The sequence below is a fragment of the Ambystoma mexicanum genome, chromosome 5q (genome assembly GCF_040938575.1).
Source record: "Ambystoma mexicanum isolate Mex_15411 chromosome 5q, UKY_AmexF1_1, whole genome shotgun sequence".
Taxonomy (NCBI): Eukaryota; Metazoa; Chordata; class Amphibia; order Caudata; family Ambystomatidae; genus Ambystoma; species Ambystoma mexicanum.
Window position 1 is genome coordinate 213042145 of NC_090933.1, and position 15055 is coordinate 213057199.

The 15055-nt window shown below is 48.6% G+C and overlaps 1 protein-coding gene across 5 annotated transcripts in view; it reads right to left on the reverse strand.

Annotated features, from left to right (window-relative positions):
• ZNF236 (zinc finger protein 236) overlaps positions 1 to 15055 on the reverse strand; it is a 2444547-nt gene that overhangs the window by 2354796 nt on the left and 74696 nt on the right. For all 5 annotated transcript variants that reach the window (XM_069620724.1, XM_069620725.1, XM_069620723.1 and 2 more), the window contains exon 2: positions 10688 to 10830. In XM_069620724.1, coding sequence (XP_069476825.1) covers positions 10688 to 10830 — 143 coding nt within the window. The remainder of the gene's footprint in view (positions 1 to 10687; positions 10831 to 15055) is intronic.

Below are 15055 nucleotides of genomic sequence, written 5' to 3' on the forward strand. Positions count from 1 at the left end.
ACTGCTCCGCACCTCTAGGTGGTGTACCCACTGGTGCCCCTCACTGCCAGGCCGTTGCGCCCCTTCTCTCCCCCCACCCCCTCCACATGTGTTTCTTCTGTATATTTTCAGGCCCTGGTGGGCGTCATCAAATAGGGGGGTGGGCGGCGGGGGAGGGAGTGGGGGAAGAGCCGGTACCCATGCCAACCGTAATGTGTGTTGAGACCAGGGAGGGGGTACGGGGTGGCACCACCATTCCAGAGTCTCCTCCGGTGTTGGTGGAAGGGTGGTTTGGGGGGATAGGTGGGGTTGGGGGAGGCTCCCGCACAGCTCCATCGGCTTTCTCCTTCTGCCAGCTGGTGGCTCTCCTATGTTGCTCTGCTGGCGCGGCCACAGCGGGTGCTCCATGCCGGCACTCCAGAGTTCTGACTGCTACATGCCTGCGCCTCCCCGAAGGGCCCTTAATGGGTCTGCCCTGATCACAAGGCTGCTTTGCGTGGCCACTCTGTGGGCTCTCCAGCGTTTGCTGCCGGCAGCTACGGCTCCCAAGCATCAATTTTGCCACAGCGGGTGTCCCGCAGCTCGGAGCTTAGTTTCGTGGGGTGGGGAGGCCATCACAGCTATATGAGCACTGTTCTGGGGAGAGTCAGGGATGTGCCTAACTCAGTAAGTCCTACCCCTGAGGGCAGCCATCTTGGAATCCTCAATAGCAACTATTGATAAAACGCAGTATCTATGTGATGTGAAATATATATTAAATTTGTATCCACACATGTGTGAACATGCAGACCCATACCTCAGAAACTATAATGAAGTAGAGTGAAATCATTGCAGGATATGTATGGGTGCAGGATGGTGATTAAACTAGCTGAGAGGGTACAGAAGCATGTTTATAAGAAACTGTTCTTTCCCCTTGTGATGCCTTTGCCACACCATGTATTGCTGGCCTTAATGTTTTTATTAACCCCTTAAGTGCTAAGGACGAGCTATCTCGTCCTCAGCACTACGTTTCCAGTGCTGAGGACGAGATAGCATGTCCTATTTAGCACTTCTGTTTGTGCGATTGCTGCAAAGCAGCAACCGCACAAATTGGAAATCCAACCCCCGGGACATTACCCCCCCCCACCGACTATCCTGGAGATCTAGCTGGCCTGCATTACATCTTCTACCTCCGGAAAAGATTGGGGACCCTGCCAGGGCTCACCCCTGGACTGCCGCTGTGCTTGGGGATGGTCGACAGACATTGGAGACAGCCGCCCAATCACGGGAACATCACCCCCGACCATCCTGGAGCTCTGGCTGGCCTGTGTTACAGCTTTACCCCATCAGGGAGCACTGGCAGTATGCCAATACCTCCCTGAAGGGAACAGCTGTAATGCAGCACAGCCAGAACTCCAGGATGGTTGAAGGCTATGTCCCCGGCATTGGGCATCTGTCTCACGATGAGGGTCTACCGTCAGTAATCACAGCGGCAGTGCCAGGGAGCCCCGGAAGGGCCCCTGTCCTTTCCTGGAGGAAAATTCTGTAATGCAGCCCAGCAAGAGCTCCAGGATGGTTGGGGGTGATTGTAACGCTCACCTGATTCCCGTAGAGGCGCCGGTCTTGACTGGGCGTATACCGTATCTTCAAAGGTGATGTGTAACACACGGCTGGCTCTTTGGGCTGGACCTCTGTGCACTGTATGTCTGACTCGAAGGGTAAGATGTCTGCAGATAGAAAATATGGGATTAAGGAACTGGGTTATTGAATGTCTCTCTCTTCTTCCCTTTCTCTTCTCCTGTAGAACCCCAAAGGTTAACGCTCTCACCTTAGGTAAGTGAACGCCGTGCTCTCCATCTGCCTCGGGGCAGGGTGCTGTAACCAGTTTCTTCACTGGATAAGGGGAGCAGGCCTCTTGACTTCAGAGGACTGCTGTCCGTCGTTTACTGCACGAACGGTAAGTTTCGAGTAATTCTAATGTCTTTAAAGTCTTTAGTAATGATGTTTCTTGTTTTGCAGGGTTCCGGCGATGGCGGATGACGGGCTGAAGTGAGTTGAAGATGGACCCCGTGTGATGAATAGAAGCGCCTGGAAGCACGTAAGTAAGCGCTTGTTGCCTGCTTCACGATGCGCTCTAACTGTCTTTTTATTTTGCAGGTACAAGTTCGGAGCGGCTGCAGGGTGCCGGAATACCCACTGGGTTAGATGTGGAAAGGAGTAATGGCACGTGAGTATTAAAGTTCCCCAATGTCTTTAAACGCACCTTGTTTTGTCTTTCAGATGCGGGATGCAGCGCCGAAGGCCTCCGGAGCGTGCGAAGAGTTGGTAAGCTTTTGTCTTTCAGATGCCGGAATGCAGTGTGAAGACCTCCGGAGCGCACGAAGAGTAGGTAAGCCTTTGTCTTTCAGATGCCGGAATGCAGCGCGAGGCGTTGGTGACAGCCGATGGACCAGGTAAGTGAAGAGCTGTCACTGAAGACTGTAATGCTAACCTGTTCTTTCTTGTCTTTATAGGTGTTGCTGAAGACTGGATTCAGGATGGTAAGCCTTTTTTCTTAGGCCCAGGATCAGATGCAGAAGACACGATGAGCGTTCTGCTGCGGAGGATGCAGAATAACGCAAAGCAAGATTCATCCATCGGGTGTGGTTTAAATAGCCTCCTGTAGTGCTTAGGTGTCTCCTTCCACAGCCACGCCTAGGTAAGAAAAGAGTTCCTGCTTTCCAGAAGAGTTCCAGTGTTCTGAATCTAGGGAGTGGCTCCTGCCCCACCCAACAGGAAAAGTAGTTCCAAACAGAAGAGGATCAGAGGCTCAACTGGCAGGCAAGTAAGCAGCATGGTCTGCTGCAGGTAAGTCCACCCAAGCATTATGAGCCCGGCGCTTCCAGCGCTGGGACTGGGCATATTTATGAGCCTGGTGCCACTGGCGCCAGGACTGGGTCCAAAAGGTCCCAATTGGGACTGGTTGGCACTCGGAACCTGGGTTATGGATCTGCTTCCAAGGGAGTTGGGAAAACCCTGACCTTTTGGAAGCAGAGATCATGACAGTGAGGTCCCTGGCCTTGACGGCTGTCTCTCATGTGGGTTGACCGTCCACAAGCCCAGCAGCGGTTCCAGGGAGTCTTGGCAGGGTCACTAGCCTTTCCCAGAGGGAGAACCTGCTAGATCTCCAGGGTGGTGGGGAGGGTGTGGAGGGTCATGTCCCTGGCTGGCTATCTCCCATGTGGGTTGAAAGTCCCAAAGCACAGCGGTGGTTTCAGGGAGGCACGGTAGGGTCCCCATCCCTTCCCGGAGGGAAATTCTGTAATGCAGAAAGCTCTAATGCAGCGCAGCTAGAGCTCCACGACGGTCAGGGGTGATGTCCCGGCCATGGGCACCCCGTCTCCAATGTGGGTGGACCATCCCCAAGCCCAGCCCGGAGCTCTGGCTGTGCTGTGTTACAGCTTTTCCCTCCGGGAAGGAATGGGGACCCTGCCGGAGCTCCCTAGAACTAGCGCTGGACTTGGGGACGATCAATCCACATGAGACAGGTGCCCATGGCCGGGACATCACCTCCGAATGTCGTGGACCTAGCTGCGATCCAATGAGCTTTTCACTCTGCGTAAGGATAGGGACCCTGTCGATCTCCCTGGGACTGCTAACACGTTCTTTTCCGCCCAGGTAGGTGCACCCACACATGTGAGGTACCGTTTTTGTCGGGACACCTGTGGGAACATGCGAAGGTAGGACATGCGTTGTTGGTGGTGTGTTTGGGTAGCTTCCTAGTGGCAAATGTTTGAAAATGTAGGGTTTTTCCCCTACATTTTGGACATTGCCAGGGCTTCAAGTCAGACCACTGTGGATTCCCACAGGTGTCTCCTTTTCAGCAATGGATGGGGTTCACCGTTTTCCTTGGTGGCGATAACCGAGGCCCAAATCTGTAGGTTGTCCTAAAAATGTGTGCTCCTGAAACCTTTTCGGATACCAGTGGTTTAGCCTTTTCCCTTTGCGATTATGAATACATGATCCTTGTGACGTATTAGTTGCCTGTGGATCTCCTCCCCAATGGGAGTGAATTTGCACCGAGAGGACAGCGTTGTGGTCTGTGTTTCCAGAGGTGTGCAGGATACCAGGGAGGTGGTAAGGACTAATAGAGATCAGGCTTTTTATTTGACGGCCCCCCCTTCCCTATGCTGCCCAACACACCATTGGCCACCCTCCAGTCCCAAAACCTCAACTTCACAAGGTCACTGATGGTATTGCCCTCATAGTTCTGCGTAAAACAGTTTGCTATGGCATCACAGGCTATGAAGGGGCAGCCACCCGTTGTTCGGAGCCAGTGCAGGCATTTATTTAGCAGCGCATCCCTTGGTTCCTGTTGATTGGGTTTCAATTTCACTACCTCATACAGGAATACTGTGCCTCTCTGTTCTTTCCAGCGATCTTGCTATCGGTCCGGACCTCCCGTGTTGGAAATATGGGCGCATTACGAAAATTGGCATTAGGGCCATTATTTCCCACATTGGCTAAGGCCCTTGTTGCATACAAAGGATGGGGACAGGATGGCTTGTTGCGATCCCTAGGTAACTGCTGCCATACATGCTGGTCATTAGGATTTCGTTGCCCAAGTGAACCTACATGAGATGCACAATGGGTTGGAGCCTGGGTCGCAATATCGGTGGCATCCATAGGGTGGACAGCAATTTTTACGGCAGCCAGGTGGTCTATGAGGACATATGTTTCTGGCTCCTTGGATGGTTATATAGGGCTGTGGCTTCCATATAGCCAAATGTTAGCACCTCCTTGGCTCCACCTCACTCTCTCCCTTGGGCATTGGTCAATGTTAGCAGGAGCCTTTTACTGTCCATTAGATCTCCAAGTACTTGCTTGTAGTCACAATTGCAGTCATGAGCAGAGCAGACCTCATTAGGGTGCTCATCTGTGGTGGAAAAAGAGCTTGGGCCCAGATGACTGGGGACAATTGGCATGGGCAAACAGGGCCAGGGGCTTCAAGGCCATCAAGTTCTTGCTCCCCCCAATACCATCAAGCCCCTTTTAAAATGTGCTCCTTCCCACAGATTCCGTTTGGGCTGTTGGTTCTCTGGGACCATCAGTCTCTGCAAACTTCGGGGCCTCCGTCGCCCCTGGGTTTGAACTTGGCAAGTTTGGATGCAAGCCACTGTCATTGCCAAAAGTGGCAGCGTGTAGACCTGGTGCGGTTTGATAGAGGGCACTGTGGAGCCCTCCTGGACACAGTTATTGGTTATAGATAGCCGGTGGGGCGAGATGGCGGACAGCAGCCCCCCCCTTCCTGGATTTTAGAGCTGTTGTTAGCAGCTGTTTGCCAGAATGTGAGGGGGGATAGTGTAGTGGCCACAGTAGCGGTCACAGATTCAGCAATGCCCACCCTGTCCCCCTCACCTCCCAAGGTCCAAGCTAAGGGGGGCACTGGGTGGTCAGAAAAACTGCTGATTTCTTTAATTAGGAGATGAGCGTCACCAAAGGAATAAGCACTGGGGCCATGAGTAGCTGCTGGTCTCAGGGGCTCCATGTCAACTGGATTTAGGGGACCTGAGGTGGGTAGGACCAGGGTTTGCTTCTTCCTCCTGGGCTTTAATAATTTCCTTTTTGAACCCAGTCCGTAACCAGTGCTAAGTTCAGGGTCAGTTGCAGAGCCAAAGACAGGGGAAAATGAAGGCACAACCTCCAGTGTCTTAATAGGAAGGGCTGACATGATCCAATGTGGGCATGTATACTATATTTGTCGAGATAGGCCGAGGGGCGTGGAACACACTAAATCCTGAGAACATACAAACATATGACAAAGTGGCAAGAGTGTGTGGAAAAGGCTGAGCTTTCACAGTGATTAATGTCCAACTCACCATTTGCCTTGCTGTTTTCGTTCCTTTGAGATGCCACCCCACCGATCCTGCTTTGGAAAAAAGTAACTTCAGCTGTGAGCTACGCCGCGCGTTAATCAACATGAGTAGGCTAAAAGAAGGTCCAATGATGCCAGGATATGGGGGGGGTGGCCCACGGGCTCACTAACACCCCCAGCAGGATGCCAACACCCCACGTCCTTTCCTCCCCATGGGCTTCACCCTCGCTGGGGAAGCCGGGGATTATGAAGGCAGGTGAGCAGCAGATGGGAGGAGCAACAATGGAGCAAAAGCAGTCTCCAGGCCCCCAGCGGGATGCAAATACCCCACACCCTTTCCTCCCTGCAGGCTTTAAGTGACGGTAACAACTCGGCATGGGTGCCCGATAAAGTTGCTGAGTTCAGGGTAACTGGGTGAAGGACTTTGGCATGCCATTTTGTGGACAGTATCTGTTTTATCCGCAAAGAGGACTGGATGTGTGTTGGGTATGAAGTGCCTACGTCCGTCAACGGAGGACGGCGAAAGCAGAAAGCATTCCATTCATCATCATGGCCTGCAAATCGACCATCACGTTATATTGGCAGGGTTAGAAATTGCTGGGAGCGGATTAGCTTCTGCCTCTAGCCTAGGAGAGCCTTGTTAGCTTAATACAAACAGTTACCAGGAGCAACCGTTGGCTCCTCAGGCCAACTGGTGCCTTACAAACATCCCTCCAGATAAGGTGCTTTTTTTTTTTGTTTTTTGTTTTTTACGCACAGAAATCTTATAAATACAGCCCTTTTAATTCTTCCTTGCGTACCGCTTGCGCAGGGTATTTATGGCAGCAACCCCATGAATCATGGATTTAACAGGTGACATCCTGGCCAGCAACAGCTTGCAAATCTTAACTTTAGCAATCCACACAGTTCCTTGAAAGAGGTAACCGGGATGAGTCCTGGTCGGTTTATTTTTTCCAACACTCTCCTCTATCAAGAGAATACTTTCTGAGTATTAAAAAAGGGAATTTATGTTTTGTTCACTTTGCTCAACTGCCTGCATTTTGTAGGTTACAGTGTTATTACAGCATTTTGAATCATTAACATACTTTCACATTGCTTTAGGACACATGTAGTAGTATTGTGTAAAATTAAAATTATCTTAAGCGAAGGCTGCATTTTTGCTTCATTTTGCTCTAGTTTAATCAGCTTTAATAGATGCAGCGCAGTTGCAGCAGCATGGGCATTTCATACTTTGTTTTCTTTTCATCACAGAAGCACTTCAATTGCATTTAATGTCTTGGGGTTCTTGATATCGTTAAGTTTTAGTAGAGCCTCCCAGAAAGTAGTAGTTTGGCATTTGTGATAAGGAAAAGCTTTTAGTGTTCTACATGAAGGTGCGTTTTTAGTCTCAAGATTGTATAGGTTTGCTTGCATGCACATGCATGAAAGGGCACTGTACATAATTTGCCTTAGAGAGCAAAGAATAGCTGGGCATGTTGTCTGAACTTTACTTTAACTCCCTTTCTGAATACCCACCCACCGAAAGCAGGTTTCATGTATGCAGGTAGAAGCAGGGCTGTAAATGTTTTCAGTGGTGCCGATTGTACCGGTGCCTATCAAGTGTACTGCTACATATTCAGGCAAAGTAGACTAATTTATCAGCAGAGCTGCTATACACTGGTCATGGCATAATGCCAATTATTCACAACAGGGCTGATTGTATCAGGCCCACATTTCTTTGGAGGACTGCTAAATTTTGGGACAGTACCTGAATTTCCAACAGAGCTGCTGTAATGACAAAGCATGAACATGTGTGGGCATTTTCTGAGCAAGAACAGTGTCTGAGTTCTTCCCACTGGTATCACTAAAAAATACTGAATCCCATTACTGGGAGGTAGAAAATCTTGCATGAAACGCACTGCATTTCCCCCCAAAAAAATAAACGGGGGATTGGGTAGGGGTATTTAATAAAGTGGGGGGATTTCAGGTGGGGGTCTGTATATTTCAATCCCTCCTCCTCAGTCTTGCGCTTTTCAAAAGTTCTGCTTCTCCCATGTCCCATTACTAAATCCCACTGCCAAAAATCTAGCACATTTCAAAGCCTCATTATGAATCTCCTGACTCATGTAGGCTAGTCCAAACAGGCAGAGGGCTTTTGACAAGCTAGTTATGTCAGGCTAGCCTCACATGGAGCCACCAATGCCCCAACCCTATGTGCCTTTCAGAGTCAACAGCCTGTTGGGAAATGTAGCTCAGTGGGTCAATGACCCTGCTGCAGAGATTATTGTGTAACCTGTTCGTTCATATCTTGCTGATAGGTGAGTTATAGTGTCTGCATCAGAGTTATGTTTTTAAGATACAGGTAACATTCAATTGTAACGGAGCTGATTTAGCTTTCGAATTATCAAGATGGACTACTAAATTTTCAGTGATTCAGAACGCACACATTTCATCAGCAATTGCTCAGAACACACATCCCATGAGGGCTACTATACCTGTAATGTTCAGAACAAGCACATCCCATGAGGGCTGCTATACTTGTAATGGCTCAGAACAAGCATCTCATCTGGGCTCATATAGTTATAATGGCAAACAGTGATGGTAAAACATCTTCATTCGAACAGGTGCATCTGATGTGACAAACCTCTATAATTCCCAGCCTAATGGCCAAAAGAAGGTTTGCACACATCTAAAAAGAAGCACCCAATGGTAAAGCTGCACTAGATTTGTAAATCGAAAAGTAATTGGCAGCTTTTTGAATATTTATTGGTGCTATGTCAAAAGACAAAAAGGAGATGAGGGAAGGGCAACTCTGAACCCAAGCAATACAGGATAACAAAGTGGGGGTGACAGGGGAGGCTGAGAGAGCGGAGAACGTATTGGACAATCCAAAACAGGAACTCGAGCAACAGGAAGAGAGAGATCAATGAGCTACATAAGAGAGCAATAAAGAAAGTGAGAAGGGAAACAGGTAAGTAATAAGACACACACAAGATAGGAGTGAGGGATGGAATCAGAGCAAACGAGACATATGTAGACAGTAAAATAAGAAAACTCAGATCAACAGCAGACTGGAAGAGCTGGAAATAGAAAATCCAGACTAGAGAAAGGCAGGCTAAGAGTAACAAAGGGAAGGAGAGATGGAGCAAAAACATGGAGTGTCAAGCATGCAGTGCCAGGCACCAACAGTAGGCCTGAGAGGAAGAGAAGTGATGCTGGTTGAGTGATGGACTTCATTTATGATGTAGCTAGCTGGCATCTATAGTAGCTCTTAACAGAGTTTTAGTGTCCAAGTATAATGAAGATGAAGCTGGGTAGATCGCATTGACAAATTCTTTGTCACTAATATTTTTTAACACAGTTACAATTTTACGTGCAAATTAGATATTTGTCAGACACCTTTTTACTCTCTTTTGCGAAGGAGGAAACTAACGTTCAACATGAAATTGGATTTACTCTCTCATTCTAAAAATTGGGAGTAAAATACTCTCGCGCCAAAATCCCACCTGGAGCACCGCTTACAAAACATGCATATGTGACATTAATTTCCTGTGTCTTAGGATGTAATTAAAGAAGAATTAGGACACATCTAAGACAAATTTAAACATAATGGACCATACATAATGGGCAAAATGTTTAAGTGTGCATCGCATGTGAAAGTTAGATCTGCAGTGTGCCGTGTACTCGCTCCTGGTTCACCAGCAGAAGCTCCTGCATACTGGGTGATGCCTGACACCAAGGAGCTGGTTTTAGTTCCTGCTCATCTAATCTCAATTTCAAGCCCTGTACCAGGGAACCATGGAACTAGACAACAGACTCTCTTAACAAAACAATACGTTATTTTGTTTGTGGGAGGTGGGTATTGTATACCGGAAGGCCTACATAGCCCTTTTCGAAGATCTAGGTTTGAGTGTCTTGACGAGTGCAAGGGAAGTCGTGCTGGAGGGAAGAGCAGGTTAGCTGGGTTTAGATGTTAGGAGGGGATGCGGTCTATTTTCTTGCAGGAATTTACTCTTAGTAAACATTTGCCTGTTCATCAACTGAGAGTTACATTTCTGTCCCGTTTGCTCTGTTAACACGGTTATACAGTTACATCACTTGTTAAAAGTTGTACCCTTTGCACAATTATATTGATTTCTTGTGCAGTTTCAAGATGTTTGAATGATCCTTAAATTCTAAAAATGTTTTTAGTTCATCTTTATTGTACCAATAATAAAAATCAATGATTGGGGAAGGAAAGAATAAAGAGGTTGGCCTTTCTGTGAAAGAAACAGCTTGCAAATTACGTCAAATTGTTAAGCCCCTGGTAATCTTCTATGTTATTAGCAATGTAGGTTAGGCAGCAAGCACTATGCCTACCCAGCACCCTATTTTCGGTAACGTTTATGAAACCATCTTTCTAGAGAGATACTTTACACCAAATTGATAACCTCTGAGCCACAGAATCGATCAATTAGCGCCATTTGAAATGATCCTACTGCAAGCCTCTGAAAGAGCTACTTTCCAAGACGAAATATAAGCTCCTAGTCAATACTTGGAAGCCTCAGATGCCAGGGTGTCAAGCAAAAGGGGTTGGATCACAATCTACATATGCAAATTAAACAGTTTTTCATCCTCAGCAGGACAAAACGACAGGAACTCAAGGATGGCGGAATGAAGAGTGCCTGGGCCTACTCTGGAACCTGTATTTTATTCCGACTTTAGTACTACTTATTTGCAACCTTTTAATACATTTCCAACTATGCAATCTTTTACTAGAAGGGGGAGAGGGACTTGGAAGTCAGTGTGCTTATCTATGTTCCAAAAGGTCTTGGACTAGCATTGACGACACCAATTAATTATAATATAGTAAAATACTTGCATATCATCAAGTTTCTTTTACTACAACATACTTACTTTGTCATTTTTTTCATGATCTCTGCAGTGTCGTTGATACTGGGTTTCCTTTTGGAAGGTTTGCAGGCAGATGTCACACTTGTAAATGTTTGATCCTTGGTACGAATATGTAGTGTTTTCTGTATTTAATGTTAAAATTCCATCTGAAAAATAGAGGGGGGTGTTACTCATAATAACTTGGGTACAATTAAGTTTCCTGTTTTTTTCACGTAATTAATAACTGTAAAATTTGCAAAAGTTGGGAACACTTCGGAAGTCCGTATACAGATAAAGGCCCACAATGAAGCTGGGAATGGTGGGTGATCATTGAAATTGGACTTATTTTTTAGACATCTGAGCCAACTCATACAGAAAACCTTCTCAGCATGCTTTGCACAACAAACAAATGCAAATACATCCAGCAAAGCAAAACATTGATTTTTAAATTGCATTTTGCTTTGTAAACCACCTTCCTACAAACAAGTTGCTTCAAAGTAGAGGTGGGGGGGCGTGGCCAGCAGCAGAGCAATGAGGACGTGAGTCGCTGGAGCTCCTGTGGCCACAGCAAACATCCTGAGCAAACAGCCTACTACGAGTGGCAAATCTTCGAAATACACATCTCTTTCAGAAGATAAACGCCTCGGGCGCGAGCGGATGAAAATCCAGCCCAAAACGCACCTGCCTGAGCAAGTTCGGAGCTGCAGAAAGAAAACAGCGCGACCGCGGCATCGCAAAAACAAAATGGCCACGCTCGTCGGAGTGAAGCCGGGAAATGGAGTGTCGCAGTAAGAGGGACCTGCGACTGGCTCCCCGGACTGCAGAGCGAACGATCCATCGGCCGCATCCGGCCAAAAAACAGCAGGACTGTCTGACGATGTCCTCCGTGTGGGCTGCCGAGGATCTCTGGCTGGTGGTGCTAAGCAGGCGGGAAACCCACCGGACACTGTTGCGAACAAATGAAAACAGCCCCCTGCGTGCAAGCGAGGGGAGTCAGCCTTCGGCCCGCATGACGGCTTTCGCACTGAGAGCCGGGGGAGAGCCGTGCCGGGAGGAGCTCTGAGGACCGCCACGCTGCCAGAGCCAAGGTCAGTGGGGGAAGCCAGAAACTAGAGAGGCTCCCTGGAGAACGGACACCCCCTGGCCTACACCCATGAGGGAACCGCACCGATCGGCGACGACCGCGGCCCCCCTGCGCACAAAAGCCTGGAGGAGACAGAACAAATCCAGAGAGCATTTAAGAAAGCTTCCAACCCCAGAAACAACACGACAGCCCAGACAGAGACACCCAATCATCGGCACCCACCATGGGCAAGGACAAATCCAAAAAACTGATCTCCCAGAGCAGGATAGATCAATTTACAACGCCGACAACAAACGGCCAGCAGGAGCAAGATCAACCAGACACCATGGCGGAAATAGAGGGCACAATATCGCTAAAAGACATCATGGCGGCCATAGCTGACTCGCGCGCCTCCATGCAGCAGAAAATAGACGGCATCAGCATGGACGTCTCCCTCCTGAGACACGATCTCCAGAAGCTGACATCGCGCACCGGAGAGGCAGAGCAAGGCATATCTGGTGCGGAGGACGGAATAAGAAACATAGAACAACAACTGGCCAGAGTCACGACACTCTTGAAAACTATGGAGGAGCGAGTAGATGAGAGTGAGGGGAGATCCAGACACAACAACGTTAGGATCCTGGGATTGCCGGAGAAAACAAAGGGCCCACACATGGAGCCATTTCTCGAGCAGTGGCTCACAGACATATTCGAAGCAAAAATGTTTTCCAATTTCTTTTCCATTGAACGAGCCCACCGCGTACAGACGGGCCGCCCACTACCGGGTGCCCCACCACGCACTGTGATCGCCAAACTATTGAATTATCGAGACCGCGATGCACTGCTCCAGACCGTAAGGGCGAAGGGCACTCTCACCTACAACGGATCCAAAATAGCATGTTTTCCAGACTACACCAGGGAAGTGCAGAAAGCCAGACAATCGTTTGACCAACTCAAAAAATAACTGCAATCCCTGAAGGTGAAATATGGCCTAATGTTCACTGCCCAACATAAAATATACCATGAGAGCACAACGGTCCACTTCACTGACCCCAAAGAAGCGTGGAAGTGGGCAGAACACCACATCGAGGGAGAATGGACGGTGACAAGCAGCAACAGACACGGAACACCCAGAGTCCGGCCGGGACCTGAACCGCCAGACCAACAACCACCAGTACCAGGAAACGCTCCATAAATGCAGGAATGAGAACACCGACAACTGCTACACGGGCAAACAGAAACCTTCGAGACCCTATTGAATGCGATTTAAGGTATTGTACACCAACACAGTGCTGAACACACAATGAGAATAGCCACGATGAGAGACACAGCCAAGCAGCTAGCCCAGACGGAAGTCCCCCCCCCGCCCCTCGAATGCCACCCTGTGCCATCGCACCAGGGTATGTCAGGAACTCATACACAGGGGAATAACCCCAAATAGTCTATTTGTTAGCTGTCTTATTCAGCTGCCGTTAGTTGAGGTTTGTTGTTGACTGTTCGGGCGACAGATGCTTCGAGTTGGAAGGAGTATAGGGTGGGGGATGGGAAGTTTGTTTAATGCTAACTTTGTTAAGAAAAGGGTCCAGCGATCAAATCCAGAACACTTTGCCATAACACCACCAACACGAGACACATGTGCACTGTGCTATAAGCTATTGACTGCCCCTTATCTTTCACCAAAGGGCCTCCACTAACACAGATGCCAGAACCCTGCAACTCCTAACATGGAATGTTAATGGGATGGGAGGAGGGATCAAGAGGCGGCCCATTACACAACTCCTAAATCGACACACGCCGGACGTAGCCTTCCTAACAGAGACCCACTTAGCAGGCACCACACGTAACCTTTTTAAATGCAGCAACTATGGAATTGCAATACATGCCAGTTTTACCACAGGCTTTCGTGGGGTACTTATACTAATACACAAACGGTTGCCCCTGACCCTGGCACGGGTGACACAAGACACCGGTGGCAGATATGCATTCATCACAGGAACACTCTGGAACCAGACAATAGCGCTGCTGGGGGTCTACTCGCCACCAACACTGATCACTGCACTGATACAGGACATTACACCTCTGATCTCTGGAGACAATTCAGATCTAATGATAATTGGGGGAGACTTCAATGAAGTCATGGAGGTGGGGATGGATCGCTCACACCTAAGAGGAAGAAACCCCTCTGTCCGAACTAAACTAGCAGTGTTTGCCACGGCAATGGGACTGCGGGATGTGTGGCGCAACTTGCACCCAGATGTGAGAGAATACTCTTTCCACTCAGGGGTACACACCTCTTTATCGCGAATAGACGACTTCTTTCTGCCGGGACCAGATATCCACAGGGCCTCTGCGGCAACTCTATTGCCGCGTGGTATATCAGATCACTCCCCCCTGCTGATTGAGCTCAACACGACTAGACCATGTCCACCCCCCTCCTGGCGCTTGAACAACTATTACTTAGACTTCCCAGATCTTCTGGAGCAAATACAACGAACGACAAAAACATACTTTGAGATAAACACGGGATCGGTAGATGACCCAGGGATCCTGTGGGAGGCACTCAAACCGGTACTGAGGGGGGAGATTTTGTCATGGTCTGCTGCTCACAAAAAGAAACACCAACAGGAACTAGCAGAAGCCGAAGAGCAAGTGACCCAGGCCGAACTAAACCACCTAGAACTAGACCAACCTGAAACAAATTGAGCATTGACGCTGGCTCAAAAACATTTACAGAACGTTGCACTGGATAGTGCTAAGCAGGCACATAGGACAATGAGAGCCAGAATATATGAGACTGGCGAGAAGGCCGGCAAAATGCTAGCATGGTTAGAAAAACGCGAAATGGGCAGTGGCCAGGTTAGAGTGATAAAGCCAGAGGGGTCAGACCCACTACTGACTGACCGAGACATAGCCGAGGGCTTTACATCTTACTACGCAGAGCTATACAGATCACCCACGTCACCTATCGATAATTCGGTACTAAACGATATATCCCTCCCCACTCTCAACATAGACCAACAGGCCCTGCTTGAGAGAGATATTACAAAGGAGGAACTGATAACGGCTATGTCGGAACGCCAGACGGGTAAGACACCAGGGCCAAATGGCTTCCCGATTGAGATGTGGCGCAAACTGGGTATGAACGAGATCGCCCCTCACCTACTGCGAATGTTCCTACAGTCTAAGGAGCAGAGATGCCTATGGCAGACCTCCGGAAAGCCACGATAATAGTGATCCCCAAAGCAGACAAGCCGCCAGACCTTTGCAGCTCATACAGACCAATCTCACTTATTAACAGTGAGACCAAGATACTAGCAAAAGTAATGGCC